This window comes from Ambystoma mexicanum, chromosome 4p (assembly GCF_040938575.1).
Source record: "Ambystoma mexicanum isolate Mex_15411 chromosome 4p, UKY_AmexF1_1, whole genome shotgun sequence".
Taxonomy (NCBI): domain Eukaryota; kingdom Metazoa; phylum Chordata; class Amphibia; order Caudata; family Ambystomatidae; genus Ambystoma; species Ambystoma mexicanum.
In genome coordinates this window covers 904,037,721-904,055,647 of record NC_090927.1, presented here as the reverse complement: position 1 = coordinate 904,055,647, position 17,927 = coordinate 904,037,721, and the positions used below count along the sequence as shown (strand labels likewise).

At 47.4% G+C, this 17,927-nt stretch overlaps 1 protein-coding gene across 3 annotated transcripts in view; it reads right to left on the bottom strand.

Moving 5' to 3' along the window:
* MDN1 (midasin AAA ATPase 1) overlaps positions 1-17,927 on the bottom strand; it is a 2,688,524-nt gene that overhangs the window by 1,724,591 nt on the left and 946,006 nt on the right. For all 3 annotated transcript variants that reach the window (XM_069606482.1, XM_069606484.1, XM_069606483.1), the window contains exon 37: positions 13,568-13,690. In XM_069606482.1, coding sequence (XP_069462583.1) covers positions 13,568-13,690 — 123 coding nt within the window. The remainder of the gene's footprint in view (positions 1-13,567; positions 13,691-17,927) is intronic.

The window sequence follows — 17,927 nt, the reverse complement described above, 5'->3', positions numbered from 1 at the left end:
GTTATAAAAGATTGTCTGTGGGGAGAGGGAGCAGCCTGCTCAGTGTTGGGATCTTTCTGCCTCGGCCGCCTCCTGGCCGCGCACCTCAGGTCACCTCACCCCAGGTCACCGGCACTGCCTGTGTTGTTGGTCCAGGCGGTCCTGTCGCTGGTGGCTGTCCCGTTACGTTGTTCCTCCCTGTAGGTTCCCGCCGCCGCGTTGGTGTGCTGGAGGCTTCCCTCGCAGCGGCCCACCAGTCACGGGCTGTCGCATAGGGATCCCCTCCAGCCCGTGGGCGTCCCTCCAGGGGCCTCTCCCCTCTGGTATCCTACGCTTAGGTCGGCATAGCGGCTATATCGGGCCCGCTCACCGTCCCCGTCCAGGCTTCTCGTCCGTGGGTGGCTCCGGTAAATAACACCAGCCGGGGTCCACCGCCTCCAAGGATTGCTGCGAGTCGGGATGGCGAACAAAGAAGGCTCCAATCACAGATATCGGGTTGGCAGCGCCCTCCCAGGCCCCTCCAGGGGGGCTTTTGGTCTTTTAGAACAAAGGCTGGTTCAACAGGTTGTGATCACGGGCGGGCACCTTCCGGCCTTCACTGTGTTTTAGCGCGTTTCATGCGCGATGGCCATTTTGTTTGCCGTCGGAGGTCCCACTCTGCTGTTTTTCAGCACCGATATCTTGCTCCTCACGCAGCAAATTCGGTCCGCTTCTCTGTCGTGTGCAGCCACTGGGTTCCGGTGAACGAAAATATCTTTTTTGGTGGAATCAACTTCCCAAATCAAAGGATATTAGCAGGATATTTCGGGCGGCCACGGGGGCACCTAGGAATCACGTCTCCATTGCGTGCTCGCTGGCCACGCCCCCAAGTCAGACATTCTTAAAACCAGTATAAGCGTAAGGAACTCAAAATGAAAGAAATGAAATTCTATCCTAACATTAATGACAAGTGAGCAACATACTAAAAAGGAATAGTTCAATGTCTCTAGGAAGAATACATTTCTCCTAGAGGACTAAATTAGGAGGATCAAGCGATCTACCCAAGAGAATAGACTACACAGTTACCCTTTTTAGCAGTAAGCATGATGGAGCAGTCAATACTCATTTCTCAGTAAGGGAGAAGTGTGGTTACAGTATAGACACATTAAGTGCATGTTAAGTAGAATTTCCATTGTGTGTGATATTCTCCTCACCTGCGAGTCCCCCAGCACTTTTTGCTGGACTATTGGGTTTTACCGACTCTCAGTAGTGAGTGGCAATCAATTTCCTCATCACACATTCTTATTTTTGTACTCTGAACACCACTTTTTGGGTTTGTTTTGATGGTCACTTTCCTGCATCTTTTTCTCCGGCAATATAATTTCGTGTTGCAACACACATCACCTTATGTGCAGTGTTACTAGAAGCTCTTTAAGCTCCCGTCTTTGGTTTTATTTGTATTCCTTGTGAGAATGAATGTTCCCAAGGATAGCAGTGTACTTTTATCCCACCTAGCCTTTTCTTGGAAGCCCACTTTATGTGGCGTGCTGGGGGCACACCTTGTGTCCCTTTTTCCTTCTGTAACTTTTTGCTAACAGTAACAATTCCATCTGAATAGCTGGTGGCAATGGATATTATTTCGACACATTTTGTTAAACTTACAACACAGACTGCACTCTCGCTTGAGCCAAAATGGTTCCAGTCTTCTTTTTTCACTAACACACATTGGTTTGTTCTTTTCTTGGTCCTTCTGCCGTGCTGGGTTGGGGAGGTCCTTGTATGCCTTGTGTCTTCGCCGAAATCCCTTTGTAAAGCCCACCCGAAGGCGCCAGTGTGTCTGGGAAGAAAAGAAGCGGGGAGGACCCCAAACCTCCACAGATCTTTGTCCTCCAGTGTGCCTGTTTAAATCCAGTTTACAGCAAGGCTGGCATTCCTGAAAGGATAGCCCTCCCACCCCAAGTTTCATTGACGGCATGCAGGGTAGAATGGCAGGGTTCTTGCATAAAAGGCTAGGGTCTTGATGCTGAAGAAAGTCGACCACTGGAAGATCCATTCTGAAAAGGAGAAGGGCATCTGCAACTACATCCAGATACCATCAGAGCCATCAGAGTGACCGCTGCTCAAAGGGAGGCTCCGATCTATAAGACTTCCTCCCTGAGACTGGTGGGAAAAACCAGCCTGAAGACTACCTGCATTTCAAGCCATACCACGACTGACCTTCACGGGCTGCAAACTGCCAATACCGTGGGACCTGTGTGCAGAGCACCGCCTTCCAAAGTTTGAATCATCCCAGAACTTTGGTGCACTCCTTCCAGACCTCCAGTGACAAGATTCCACTCAATACCCTCATCCAAAGGCTCGGCCCAGGGAGCAAGCAGAGTTGACAGGGCCATAACCATTCTTCATGAGTGCTTTGAACAGGGTGGCAAAACCACAGAACGATGAATAATCCTTTGCTGAGAAACTCTCCATTCGGCTATTGCAAAGATCCATCCAGTGTCCCTTCTTCAGTCCGCCTGACCAAGAATCCGGTGACCGGGTCTGCAGCTTGTGCACCAAGGAAGCTTTGTTACAACAACTTCTACATGCTTTAAGTTCTAACAAGAGTCGCACAGTACTTAACTAAAGTTGCTTTATTGCTCCTGTGTTGCTGGAGTACTGATTTGTACATTTGGAGTTTGCCCATACATGCTAATTTCTCCTCCTTGCTCCGGAGTGCAAGGTCCTGCAGCCTCTCAACATCGAAATTTTCTTTTTCCTGGTCTCCTTGTCTGCACAGGGCTGTTGCAGCCACTTGGTAGAGGTAGGTGCAATTGTCCATTGCCATCTGTACCTCGTGAGAATTGTGGATGCATTGTTTGAAAAAAAGTGAACATTTTAAAAAACGAAGAAAATCGCTTTTATATAGCAATTATTTGAAGCGCTTCCACATAGCGCTATTTGGCAGTGTTTATAACATCCTGCTGCCTGCTGCACCACGAATTTGGGATCTTTTGGGACTTTCTGCCTGCAAACTGTGTGCACCATGCGGTGCTTTCAACATGGCCGCTCTGGCCTCATCTCTATCTGAGGCTGTTTGTGCCTTCCTGGCTGCCTCTATGGTGCTCTGCCATTGGCTGGGGACTCTCTTCCTGACCAACGAGAGACCGACAGGCTTTAGCCGGCCCCTACCCAGGGCCCGCTTTTAAGTCTCCTGTCAGCTTCCCCGTCTGCTTTCCGGGATGCTAATACAACAGCCTGACCCTCCCTGGGGTTGCCATCTCTTTTCTACTATCAACCTGGACTTCCACGACTGTCCCGTTTCCCCATCTATTGGTTAGTTTCCCTCTTTCTGCCTACCCTTTCTAATTTCACTTCACTCTACCTTCTTCCTGTGTTTTTTAACTTGTCTTCCCTTCATGCTCTCATCGGAGCACTCACCTATGATCCCATCTCATTTCTTTTACCAACTGGTGGTATATCAGTGACGGTAAACTCCCTCAATTTTTGTTCTCGGGGGGCCAATGGCTCAAACGGGAGGTATATTAAGGATTCTATAGAAAAATGAGAACTGACTACCCCTCTCTCAGTGCTGCCGATGTTATTTTGTGAACGGAATCATTCTTTTTTTTTTCCCCTTTTAGTATGTAATACATGACATTTGTTTGTTTTTTTAGATTCGCACTTGTCTGGCAATGGGGATCTGGTAAAGATGTGCATCTTCCAAAAAAGAAATTTGTCTCTCCTGAAGATGGCCTATATTTGATTGTCTGTAGGGACACTGGGGATAGTGTTTTATATATGTAGATGGCCGAAACATGTCGACACAGGACAATAGACTAAGCTAAATTATTAGTCTAATATCTGCAATACCACTCTAATTGATAGAGTGGTCACGACTAACCTGTTGAATCCCATATGAAATAGACTGTGCCTGTTTTTTGCTCTTTTTTATAAATGTATAAATGAGAAGGATGTAGGATTATGTAATAGTATTTGTAATACGTGTGTCGTACTTCTCGCTGTGTTTTACTACCTGTTTTAACTATTGGTGAGCGTTTTTGATACTTTGAATAAATTAATATAAAAGATGACATTGTGTGATTGTTTTTAACCTGATATAAGATGGTCCCATGTTCCGACACTCTGTTCCTTTGTCTAAATTGCACTAATTGAGAAGTGATTTCTTCTGCTCATTAATACACTGTAGTTTACTTGGCCCTAGGTGGCAGCACAGAGAGGGGTAGCCAGTTCTCATTTTTCTATAGAATCCTTTTACCAATTGGTGCCTTAGCTATTGCCTTGAATTTCACTATCTGGGTGTGTTGTGGGAAAGTCAAACTTGGGTGTGTTGGGAACGTCAAACTTGGGTGTGTTTTTGGGAAAGTTAAACTTGGGTGTGTTTTTGTTCACCTACACTGCTACCTGCTAGCCCAGTGACCGCTCCATACCTCTGATCTTGTATATTTCTCCTGCTGCCTCCACTCTCTACCCGCCCATGGCACTATCGGTTTCTCCTATCTATTCCAACTGTTTCTCTATCAACTTTGCTCCCCTTCTCACTAAGTCTGGTAAGAAGAAATTCAAAAAGGATATCTTGGTTTCTAACCCTGGTCTCCCCATCGCTGATACCTATTCCAGCGCCTCTGCCAGACAAACCCTCACTGGCATCCTCTTTCATTCCTTCATAAGATCTCTGGACCCTTCATATGATCTCTGTGCTCCGTCCTTTCACCTCCTCTCACATTACTGGTGGCACCCGCTGGGAATTATGTATGGATCTCTGACTCCTCTAGAGTCTTTATTAACATCTATCTAAATGGTACTGTCATGGTGCAAGGCCCTCAGGCTAACCTCCTCCTCTTTGATAGGCAGTTCCCTCGCATCATCAACTTCCCCTCATCTCCAGCTGTCCCCTACTCTCTTCCTCTGGCTACCTTGCCCTCCTCCGCCTCCTCCTTTGCCCCATATAAAACTCCTTCCACACCTCAGCAGGGCGTACCGACGATCTGTACCCCTCCCCGGAAGGCCTTTAAGTCTGGCAACCTTCTCCCTTTCGCCACACTAAATTCTCGCTCGGCCGTTAAACACTCGTCTAACATCTGTCACCTCCTAGAAGAACTCGACCTTGATGTCCTCGGTCTCACCGAGACATGGTTCACAGCCAGCTCTATCACGAGTTTTGACACTCTCCTCCCCGACGACTACAAGATCCTCTCAGCTCCCAGAACCAATAGGCCTGGAGGGGGTGTAGCCCTCATCTTCCCTGAGTGGATCCCTGCCTCTCTCATTCCCACTCCAGCTTACTCCTCGTTTGAATGCCTAGTCTCCAGGCTCTCTCTCCCTCTCTCCTAGCCACTCTCTTACAGTTGCTACTCTCTACCAGCCCCCTGGTCAAATCACCTCTTTTATCTGAGTGGGCTGACCTCTCCTCTTCCCTCTTGGCCTCCACCACTCAACTTCTCCTCCTTGGTGACCTCAACATTCATCTTGATTCTACCGGTCCCTCATCTTCACTCTTTCGCGACCTCTGCGATACACTCTCCCTCTCCATCCTTCCCTCCGGCCCGACTCACTTGGCTGGCCACACACTTGATGTCTTAATCGCATCTGGCCTCCCCCTCTCTACCCCTCCTCTCTCCTGGAATGATCACTGCCTTCTCTCCTCACATCTCTCCATCTCCTCCCGCCAAGCCCACTCCTAGATTACCACCCACCTTCTCAGATATCTTTCCCATGAAGCGTGTGTCAGTCAAGGCCTTTGCTGCAGCCTTCTCCCCCCCCCTCCTCCACCCCAGGCTGACTCACACCCTGGCACAGCCCTCTCTTCTCTACTCCTCTATTTCTGCTACTCTTGATACTCTTGCCCCCGTCATGAGGATCCGTCTGAAGTCCAAAGCTAAGTGCAATTCTTGGTATGACTCTGACCTTGCTAAACTTAAACGGAAGTGTAGGGTGGCTGAGAGGAAATGGAGGGCTTCTTGCTCATCCTCTGACAAACTGGCCTGCCGCCTGCTTTAAAGGCAATACCGACTTGCTGTCCACACTAAGAGAGTCCACATACAAGCCTGCGTCTCTGCGGCATTTAACAACTCGGCCGAACTTTTCAAAATCTGCAAGGAGCTGGCCAACCCTGCTGCAGTCTCCACCCCTCCTCTCTCCTCCCAGGATCTTTGCAATGCCCTTGCCTCTCACTTTATCTCTAAAACCCAGGACATCCTGTCCACCCTCTCCTCCGCTCCACCCTCCTCCTCCCTCTCCTTCTCAGCCTGCTGACCCTCCTTCAACTACCCCTCATCCCCCTTTCTCCTCCTTTCCTCTTTTCTCCCCTGATGATATCTAGACAAGTCCGATCTACGAAAACCTCATCAAACATGTCCTTCCCTGTTCCTCTAAAACCATTAAGGACCATAGACACCCTTGCGCCAGCCCTTGCTGATTTCTGCAACCTCTCCTTTGCATCTGGCTCTTTCCCCGCCCCTCTTAAACACTCGCTTGTGCATCCTCCCCTCAAGAAATCCACTGCTGATCCGTCATGACTACCGCCCAATTTCCATTACTTCCTTTTTGGGCAAGCTCCTGGAAGAGCTGGCCATCTCTCAGCTTAATCTCCATTCTGACTCTGTTGACTCCCTCCATGACCACCAATCTGGCTTCAGAGCTGCCAGAAGTACGGAAACTGCTCTCCTGAACATGCGTGAAAACCTGCTCTCCAGCCTCGATTCTAACATTACCTCTGTCCTCATCCTACTTGACCTCTTCTCTGCGTTTGACACGGTTCACCATACCACCCTGCTCAATCGTCTTTGTGACAACCTCGGTATCACTTATCAGGCTCTGGTCTGGCTGACCTCTTCTCTCTGATTGACCCTCCCAGGTACAACTTGGGTCCTTCCAATCTTCTACCTCCCTCTCCACATGTGGCGATCCCAAGGGGTCTATCCTCTCGCCTTGGCTTTTCAACCAATACCTGGCAACTCTTGCTTACTGCATCTCAATTTTCTGCTCAACTTTCCAGGCCTATGCTGATATCACCCAACTAATTTTCAGGCTTCCCTCAGCCTCCTCATCTCCGATTGTCTAATCGCCATTCAAAATTGGCGCCAATGATCTATGTCTAAATGCCAACAAGACTGAGATCCTCCTTATTGGTACACCATCTCCATCCTTTCCTCTCACTCTCTGGCCGGCCTCCCTCGGCCCTCCTCCCACCCCACTTGCGTGGCTAAGAATCTTGGGGTTATCTTTGACTCAACACTTTCCTTCTCCGCACAAATCTCTGATGTCTCCAAAAAATCTAACTTATTACTTCACCTCCTTAGAGTTACTCTACCTTTCCTCTCCTTCCCCCCAAAAGCTCACGGTCTCCCAAGCTCTGGTTCTTTCCAAACTGGATTACTGTAACAGCCTCTTCCTAAATCTACCTGCCTCCACTCTCTGCCCTCTACAGCTAATCCAGAACAGGACTGAGACTTGTCCTTGGCCTCAAGCCCTGGGATCGTATCTCTCCAGCCTTGAAATCCCTTCATTGGCTCCCAGTGGATGCAAGGATTAAATTTAAAACCCTCTGCATTGTCCACAAGGGTTTCTGGGTCCTGGGTCCAATATACCTTCAACTATCCCTCCGTAAATACCTCCCCTCTCGCGCCCTTCGCTCCTCCACTTCTAACTCCCTCAGGGTTAGTCGTTTTGCAAAATAACGAGCTGGGGTAGATCCCTGTCTTCGGCTGGTGCCTCCCTTTGGAACAGCCTCCTGGCCACCTTGAAACTTGAGGAAAAACATCTTCGGTTCCGGAAACTTCTCAAGACCTTCCCTCTTTGCCTCTGCCTTTGCCCCCCTTCTCCCCTGTTGATCTGTTTCTTCTCATGGCATTGTGCACCTGGTCACCCTCTGTTCTTTCGGGCCCAGGTATCTGCTCTCCCTGCCACCCTCCTGCACTGCCTCCAGGCCACTCTCTGAACTAGGGTTCTGTATCTGTACCCATACAGTCCCCCTCCCACGTTTCATCTGCACTTATCAGATATACCTTTCTGACTAACTTTCACCTGCCACTTGCTGGCTGCACTACAATGGTTTAAAGACCTTATTTATTATTTATTCTATTTAATATGTATTTGTTTTTCTCTCCTCTGATTCACACTTTCCCCCCCATTTTCCATTCCCATGCACTTGCGCTTTCTTAAATGTCACTGGGCCTAGTAAGATCGCTGTTTTTTCTGTTTTTTTCTCTCCCTTGTTCCCCTCCCTTTTTTGCCTGGTTGCGCTCTGAAACACTTGTGTACGAGCATGATATAAATAAAATATCATTTCATGTTGGCCCAGGCCTAACGTCTGTGCACCTACAGGGAGCTCTTCTACAAAGTCCCTGAACCCCTTCTGCCTAACAAAGAACTGTAGTTACTTGCAACAAGTCTTCTGTAGCTCTTGATATTCTGAGTCTTGTGCCTTATCTATTTTACCTTCCAATCTGACTGAGTGTCTCCTACTTAGATAGGGAAGGACATCTAGAGCCTAAGGCCCCTGTGAAATTAAATACACGTCTAACCAGCTCTGTGTGGGCCTTCATTCATTCTATTCTTCCTTTCTTAAACCAGTGATTCCAAGTATTATTTGCTAAGTGCTTTACTTATCTTGCATTGCATCGTTCCCAACTACTTTAGAATTGTGTTACAAGTTACCGTAGTCTCAGTTTATGATTGTTGGTTGATGAATACTTTTGCTAACCTGAAGAAACTTTCACTTAACTACATTCCAACTTAAGGTTTACCAAAGCCTTACTGAATACACGTATATACGTTTCTCTTACTTACCTGAATTGAACCTTAACCATGGCTAGTGTGTTTAATAAATAATCATATTTATATACAACTGCAAGTGTGTAAGTGTCTTCTTGACTGGACTCAAAGGCCTTTGTACTCAACTACAGCCCTAGTCCTAAGGTACGCCTGGCTGCTCAGCTATAGCTACCAAACCTTCTGGGTAGTTCAGGCCTATACTAAGGATTGGAGCCGTGTACACTAAAAGGATACTCTAGTAAAACCCAAACACATTTGCAAATTTATAAGGGGTTGGGGTCCACAGAAAGTATTATCCAAAATATATTATTTGGCTCAGTGTTAGGTAGAATTGCATGCAGTACCCTCTGGGACCACCACATACAATTAGGACTACAGCTGTAAGCAAAAACCAACCTTTGGTATACGTCTGTACTACACAGTTTGTGGTAGCGAGCTGAGCAGCCAGGCTCATCTCAAGAGGGAATGTGAGCAGTAAAAGAGGTTACACAGAGGTCTTACAATCACAGTGGTTCGAGTACACACTTACACGATTTCGTGGTAAAACAATTTATTACACAATCATTTAGAAAACATTCACTAGAAGGCGGCAACTTATTATACACAAACACACTTCAATACCAAACCAATAAGTTTCTGAACAAATTACGGTCCCCTCAAATAGTAGCAAAATGGCATTTCAGTTACTTTCAATGGGAGTAAAAAGGCACAAGTTCTCAGAATAGATCACAAATACTTTCTTAGGCAGTGCAAATAGTTTCAGTTCACTAGAGGACTCGATTCAGTTCAATAGGCCTAGGCCAAAGTCAATGGGCTAGTGACTTGGATAGGAAAGAGTAGTTCTTGAAGTAAACGGTAAAGTCTTTGCCAATGTTCTCAGAAGTAGTTTGTACGAAAAAGAATCATATGTTGGGTCACAAACTGATTAGGCCTGCAAGTTGGGAAGGTTCCACAAACTTTCACCATGTGAGGTAAGGTCTTTCAATCGGGTTAGCACAGTACCTTAATATGAAGAACAAGATGCTGCAGAAGACGTTGATTCCTGGCAGTTCCTGAGTTAGGCAGAAACCTGTGCAGTTCCCTTAGGGACCACTGCAAAAGATTTAAGACTACAGGTGTTTGGCAGTAAACCCACTTGGTAGCAGTCTGTACCACACAGATTCACTCGGTAGCTGTGGCTGAGCAGTAAGACTTCCCTCAAGAAGAGTTAGGCAGTATATATAGTATACACAATAGGTACAGAGATACAGTAGCACAAGCAAACACTGACCAGAGCTTTGGTGTAAAAGTATATAATTATTTAAGACACACTTGTAAATTTCACTAGCAAAAAGAGGTAAGTAAATTCAGCACACAGTCACTACTATATATTTACAAACCTAATTACTTATTAGACAAGTCTTAATGAGAAACACCACTTATTTTCAGACAGAGGCGAGCGCTTAACATAAAATGGCACTCTAATAAGTTATTAAAAAGGGAGGGGAAAAGGCAGAGTTATGGAAGCACACAAATTTCAATACTTTTCAAGAACCACAGTAAGGCAGGATAGGCAGAGTTCTACTGGAGAGCAAGTCAATTGCAAGGCCCACTCTTGGAGAGCAAGCAGAAAGGGTCCAGGTTCACACAGTGGGGTTATGCCCAAAGAGTCTTGTAGATAGTTTGCACACAAAGAATGAAATTAAAGTCAGGAAAAGTTAGCTAGGTTGTCGCAGGCCAGCCCAGGTTAGAAAGTTGAGTCTTTACTGTCACCCCGAACGATCTGTCGCAAGGGAAGCCAGGCGGGACACAGTACCTCAAGTGGGAAGGGAGCGCCAGCGGGAGTAGTTGTTCCTGGTAGTGGGTGCAAGTCGATGTTTCATCCAGAGGAAGAGGAGGTCTCGACGTGGAGGAAAGATGAAGGTCGTTGCACTGCCAGGGAAGAAACCAGCAGCGGAATTCTCCGGTTAAAAAGGTACTACTCTTCTCTTCGCGATAGTGGTAAACTGTGGTATTCCGGTTGCCGGGGTGCTTGGCACGGGCAAGGTGGCCACGGAATGCTCCAGGAAGACGAAAAGCAGGCAAAACTGGTTATCCCCACCAGTCAAAGGAAGAAGACTCTCCGGACTGGAGATCTCCTTTGTCGTTGGGAAAAGTGGTGAGATGGTTCAGCAGGGCTCCACCGGTGGTGTCGTCGTTGCAGGTCGGCTCAGCTTCTCTCTCCTCGGATTCTTAGGTCCTGTGGCGACTTCAGACGTTCCAGTCCCCAAAGCCCTGCTTTTATGCAGCAAACCCCCATTCATTCAGCCTAGCTGTCAAACATGCTAAGTGGTGAGCCAATCACACAAGAGTGCGACTTGAGTTGCCAAGGCAACTCAGTCCAAGGTGCCTAAACCCCCTCCCACACACCCTGTGGTACCCAAACAGAGTGGCACCACTGAGGCTTCTGTGGAGAAGCCCGCCAAAAAGTGGAACAAAGGAATCGACTTGAGTTGGAGTCACAGAAGAGAACACAAACGCCATTTTAGAATCGAGTTCTGGCAAAAAATACCAACCAGTGAATTAATATTAAATAAACCGGCGGTATGTTCGCGCCTATAGGAATTAAATTATTAAAGTTGGTAGCCTCGAACAATGAGAAAATCCCATAGAGATATATTCGCGGTCGAATATAAAAAGTAGTATCCACTGCCACCAGCCAAAACTCGATCAGGGGGGACGGAGACGTGCCCCCTCGAACAACAGACCCCGGGGCAATCGAATTGCCCCGACTAGTACGTCCACAATATGATGGTTTGTACTGGTTTCTGTTCATAATTTGGGACTAGTAAAGCCAATGGTGACTTTACATGCCCTGGGAGACAGTTGTCAGTCCCAGGTTATGGAGTCTATGTTGGGGGGGTCGCTACGACATCCCTGGGTTATGGCACGGAGGGTGCTGTGTAACCCACATCAAAACACATGAAACCCAATGGAGTAAAGGACCCCATAGTCCATAAAACACATACAAAGTCAAAGGAACACTTCAAATTATGTCTAAGAGTGGGAGTAAAAGAGTCTCACTCTTAGCAGGAGAAAAAAATAAACCCCAAAAATCCAGCAAAGCTGCTGGGGGACTCACTAGGTTTGGGAAATTAGCCTTTACAGAGAAATCTCCCTAACATCCTGCAGATCTCACTGTTCCTGAGCCTCACTCGTGGGGACGAGAGGGAGGACGTCGGGGGACTCTTGCACAGCACGGGATTGTCGAAAAACGCTGAAAAATTGAGTCACTTCAGTTCGAGTAGCTGTCATCAAGCACACAAGCTGGTGTTCTTCCCCCTGGTTAATCCCAACAAGCTCAGAGAATGGTATCCAGGTGGCTTACGAGTCGATTGGTCCCACCAACTCAAAGGAAGAAGTCGTCCTTGAAGGGGCTTCTCTATCGAGATGAACTTGGCAATTCGGACATGCAGTAGGGCTTCATCGGGCAAACCAACGGTCTAGGAGTTGCAGCAGCCGTCCTCTTCCAGCTAGTCTTCGTTCCAGTGGTCGACTCTGCTTTCCAGTCCAAGAGACTTACCTTTTAAACAGTTTCCTCCCTTTCATTCCAGGATAGCTGCCACTCACCCAGCAGGGTGGCTGTCCTTGCCAGACAGTCAGCCAATCACGTCAGAGTGCATTTGGGTCTCCGAGGAGACTAAGCACAGGGCGTTTCGGGCACCTCCCTCACTTCCTGCCTACCCCAGACATTCTGGAGCCAGAGGCAGTCTTCAGTCCTGACGCCCACCAAAGGCATAGAAACAAAGTGACCAAACCTAGTTTGGCGCGCAGAGGATAAACACTAGAAGGACCTTTCCAAAAATAAATGGCGAAAAAAGAAGACCAGGACCTGTATAAAGAAAGGGGCTTAAGGTGCCATCATGAAAAACATGGCTCCCGCGATGTTTTAACTACCGGTGTTCGCGGTAGGGAAAAATCATGGTAGTTAGTTGTAAAACCACAACCACTTCGATAGAAAAGGGTAACATTTTACTGCTACGTGAGTTTCTAGACACAGGGGATACTAGGTAACCCCCTCCAGCACTCTATAGGATGATAGTGTGTGCTGGGTCTTGGAATTTAAAAAGACTAGTAAAGTCAATTTAACCTTACATTCTCTGGGAACCAGTAGTTTATCCCAGGGAAGGTATTTGAACCTTTGGGAAGTCTAAAAAAGACATCCCTGTGTCACTGCACTGAGGGTGCCGTTTAACACACATGAAAAGATGCCTATGGATTTATCTTAAAACTACATAATCAAAGGACACAAGAGTAAAACACACAGAATTAAAAGTTCAAAGTCCAAAAGCTTAGCAAAAGAGCTGGAGGGCTCTAATGTACAGGGAATTGGCGCATTTATGAGAACTCTCCCTAACACTCAGGCTTCATGGGCACCAGGCAACCAATGCCACATAAAAGGTTATGTTTGAAATCAGACACGCACAATTTAGCAATGCAACTCCTGCATAGTCAAATAAATCTCAGGGCCTCTATGCCAAACAGCAGTATGCCATTTAATTCATCACTGGCAAGCACTCAAGAAATTTGCCATGGTTCCTACCTGCCACCATCTTCTGGGGTGCACATAGCAAAGTGGGTCAACTTACTAGCATAACAAAACACATTAACTTTTTAGCCACCATACCATGAGTGGAACAAGTCCAGACATGGAACATATTCCACAAAGGTGCACACGCCTATAATGAGGCCTATGAAGGTGAATCATTATGGGGAAAAAGGTGGATGAACAATTAAAATTTGGCAAAATTATTTAGGGACTGAAACAAATTAACAGTTCAGAACTTTGACCCTAGCATCAAGTGAAAAGTGTTACCTCATCTAAAACAATCCAGTGCCCATGCTTTAATGCTGCTAGTAGAGGTCCATCACGCCAAGAAAATTCACCTCCTTTTCCTCCTTCCACAGGCAGATCTGTCCCAAACAGGTCAGTCACATCCTAGGATACGAGTGGGGAAAAAAGGACACGACTTTAGACCAATGGGGTTATTCCACCTTCCAAGCACAAATAAATCCTTCAATGAAAACGTAAAATTAGTAAGAGTCATAGTGATAACATATCCAAGTAAACAAGTGTTTTTTGGAATACAAATATAAATATTTCTTGTACACTGTAAACCAATGCTGAAAAGAAGTATGGGTTAGTAAATACGTTTTTTTTGCTGCTTTCACTTCATAGCCATGTATGGACCCCACAACCTTTTGCTGCTGTTTTGTATTTGTCCCGACATTTGTTTGGAGGCAAGTCAAGCCTTTTCCCTTCACTTGCCCTGCTAAGCTTAGATTTCATTTCCTCTGGCTCTCTGTGCAGGAGAACTCTGTTCCCCAATGTGAAATTCTATATTTATTTTTAAACTGTACTCTTCACCTCACGAGGTGCAGTAGCAATACTTTGTGCCTCATTACCTTTCCTAAGTTTGTGGTTACTTGCAAGATGTATCTAAAATAGGCTGGTGGCAGCCGATAAATTTCTACAGGGTTTCATTTTATTCACTCAGACACTTTTACAGTTTCTCAGTATATGTGAGGACAACTAAATCTTCCAATTAAATCTAGACAAGACTTTCCCAGCAGTAACAGGCTAAAACAAGTTACCACCTATGAGGTACAACCAATATCCAGATCAATGGGCTAGAAGAGTCTGCAGGGAGCCAAGAAGGCAAAAGTCAACTGGGACACAGTCTATGGAGCTGAGGCACTTGGTAGATAAAAAGTCTTGCACAAAGTTAGAGAGTTGGTAGAACAATCACTTTTAGAATTACAAGCAGTTAAGCCTGTCAAAAGCAGAGTTGGAATCAACTCGGTAAGCCACTGCAAGTCTCAACTGAGAAAAGCAAAGGTCAAAGACGAGGTAAGTACCCCAAGACTAAAACAGTATCGCTGGTTTGAAGAACAGTGCTACAGCTTGATTCTGTCCTATTGAAGCGATGCAGACCCTGAGCCTCAGTCATGGGGACAAGAGCAAGCGGGAGGACGTCTGGAGGGCTCCTGCGACGGCACTTTGGAGGTCATCGGCAGCTACGGGCTCTTTTCAATACACCAGCACTTCGAAGTTTCAGCGCTTGGTTAAACAGCACTGTCGCGGATCTTGGATACCGGTTGGGCTTCCTTCACTCCTCAGGTCCTGCACTCTAGCTCTGGTCGTCCTGCTTCTGGAGAGTCCTTTGGAGACTCGTGGAGCTTCTGGCCAGATTTCAGACGTTGCACTCTACTACGGATTTCTCAACCCCTGGCACTCGGTTCTTGCAGCAGCGAAGTAGTACAGACAGTCGGGGAAGGTTGTCTAGTAGAGTTTGTCTCAGGGTTAGTTGGTCCCACTAACCCAAGGGAAGAGGTTGTCCCTTCGGAGCTTCTCTGTCGAATTGAAAAAGGAGTTTCAGCAAAGCAGCAGGGCTTCACTGGGCAATTCAAAGGTCCAGGAAGATGCAGCAAGCGTCGCTCACAGTTTCTTCACCTGGTATTTCTCCCAGTGGTTGACTGCCTCTAGTCCCAAAACACTTACCTTTTAAGCAGGTTTCTCCCATTCATGCACAGCCCAGGCTGTCAATCACACATCAGGGTGGCAGGCCAGCCAATAAGGACTGCTTGCATTCAGGCATTCCTAGAGACAAAAGGACAGAGGAGTTTCGGGAAACACTCACATCCTGCCTTTGATCTGAAATGGCATTTATAACACGCTTATACACAGGTGTTTCAAGGCGCGACGAGGCAAGGGAGGGGGGGGGGGGGACAATGGGAGGATAAACAACGATTCTACTAGCCCAGGTGTCATTCAGATTGCGCAAGTGCATGGGAAGGGGGGGGGGGGGGGAGTAAAAGTGCGCAGGGGGAAGGGAGAGGGGAAGTGCACTACATGGGAAATGGAATACATATGACGCAAACAGCCAGCTAGTGGCAAGTGCAAGGAAGTGCAGACGTAAGTGCTAGTAAGGGGACTGAAAGGATACAGAAAAACCCTCCCCAAGTGCAGGGGTTGCCAGGGAGGCAGTGCAGGTGGGTAATTGACGGGGCCTGGGCCAGAGATCAAAAGGGTGGCCAGGTAACCAGGGCAATTACGGTCAGGAATTCAGGGAGGGGAGGAGAGAAAGCAGAAGCAATGAGGAGGATTTTGAGGTGTTTCTGGAACCGGAGATGGTTCTTCCTTAAGTTTCAGGGAGGCAGGAAGGCTGTTCCAGAGAGAGGCCCCTGCTGAAGAGAGTGATCTGCCACCAACTCGTTGCTTGGAGAAGCGACTGACACTAAGGGAGTTGGAGGAAGATGAGCGAAGAGCTCGAGAAGGGAGATATTTAGATAGAGAGAGTTGAAGGTATTTCGGTCCCTGACCCCAGAAGGCCTTGTGTATAATGCAGAGGGTTTTGAACTTAATCCTTGCAGCCACTGGGAGCCAGTGCAGAGATTTCAGTCCTGGAGAGATACGATCCCTGGGCTTGAGGCCAAGGACAAGTCTTGCAGTCCTGTTCTGGATAAGTTGCAGAGGACGGAGAGTAGAGGCAGGCAGCTTTAGATAGAGGCTGTTACAGTAGTCCAGCTTGGAGAGGACCAGGGTTCGAGACAGTGAGCTTCTGGGGGAAGGAGAGGAAAGGAAGAATACCTCTAAAGAGGTGCAGCCCGTAGTGAGACTTCTTGGAGACGTCGGAGATGTGGGGGGAGAAGGAGAGTGCAGAGTCGAAGATGACCCTGAGGTTTTTAGCCTTGCAGGTGGGAGTGGGAGGAGGGCCAAGAGAGGCCGGCCAGAGAGCTGTAGGGAAGGAGGGAGTGGGTGTGCCGATGAGTAGAATCTCAGTCTTACTGGCATTAAGGCAGAGGTTGTTGGCTGCACACCATTCCTGAATGGCAGACAGTCAGATATGAGGGAAGGAGATGAGGAGGCTGAGGGTAGCCTGAAAATGAGCTGGGTATCATCAGCATAGCACTGAAAGTTGGGACAGAGCAGCGATGCTGTGGGCAAGGAGTGCCAGGTATTGGTTGAACAGCCAGGGAGAGAGGTTTGATCCCTGGGGGACACCACAGGGAGAGAAAAAGATGTCGGAAAGGAAGGACCAGGGAGGGTCGGTCGGAGAGGAAAGAAGTCAGCCATGCATGGGCCTGACCAGTGATACCCAGGTTATCACGGAGACTGTTGAGCAGGATGGCATAGTTGACCGTGTCAAAGGCAGAAGAGAGATCAAGCAAGATGAGAACGCCAGTGGTGTTAAGAGTCGAGGTTGGTGAGCAGGTCTCCACAGATGTTCAGGAGAGCAGTTTCCGTGCATCTGGCAGCTCTGAAGCCATACTGATGGTCATGAAGACAACCAACAGATTCAGTGTTGAGATTGAGCTGGGAGATGGCCAGGAAGGGAGTGATGGAGATTGGCCGATAGTAAGCCGGGCAGTAGGGATCGGCAGGGGGTTTCTTAAGAAGAGGGTGCACAAGGGTGTGCTTCAGGGGGGAAGCAAAGACTCCAGTGGCGAAGGAGTGATTGCAGAAATCTGCCAGGGCAGGCGCCAGGGAGTCGATGTGATCCTTGATAGTTGGATGAACAGGGGTGAACCTGTTTTGACGAGACTTTCATAGATCGGACTTGTCTAGAAACCTTGTCTGGAGACGCACTGGAGCCAGAGGCAGGCTTCAGGGCTGAAGCTCGGCAATGGCAAAACGAACAAAGGTCTCAAACCTCGATCAACGCACAGAGTAAAACCCAAGAAAGACCATACGAACAGAAAATGGTCAAAAAAGAAGATCGGGCCATTCTGACAGAGTGGTCAGCCATGTGTGCTGTACTGTAGCTGAGGGTTCAGCCTGAGGTAGAAAAGCACAATGGTAGGAAAACCACTGCCACCAGCCATTTAAATTAGTGAGGGTAACATAAAAAATGTTACATGAGAATGTAGGATAAGGGGCTAGTAGGTAACCCCCACAGCACTACTTAAGATGAGGTGTGCTGGACCTACAAAGAGAAAAGGTAATAAAGATGAATTTCACCCTACTATTCTTGGGAACAGTAGTTCACCCAAGAAAAGGTAGTTACACCTTAGGAGAAATCCAAAGGACTTCTCAGTGACACCGCACTGAAGGTGCAGTGTGTCGCCATACAAAAAGTAGATGCCTATGGAGTTTGTCAGACTCCAAAAACAGAGGCAACACATAATCCAAATTAGGTCAAAACACATGACAGTAATAAATGTTTTGCTCATTC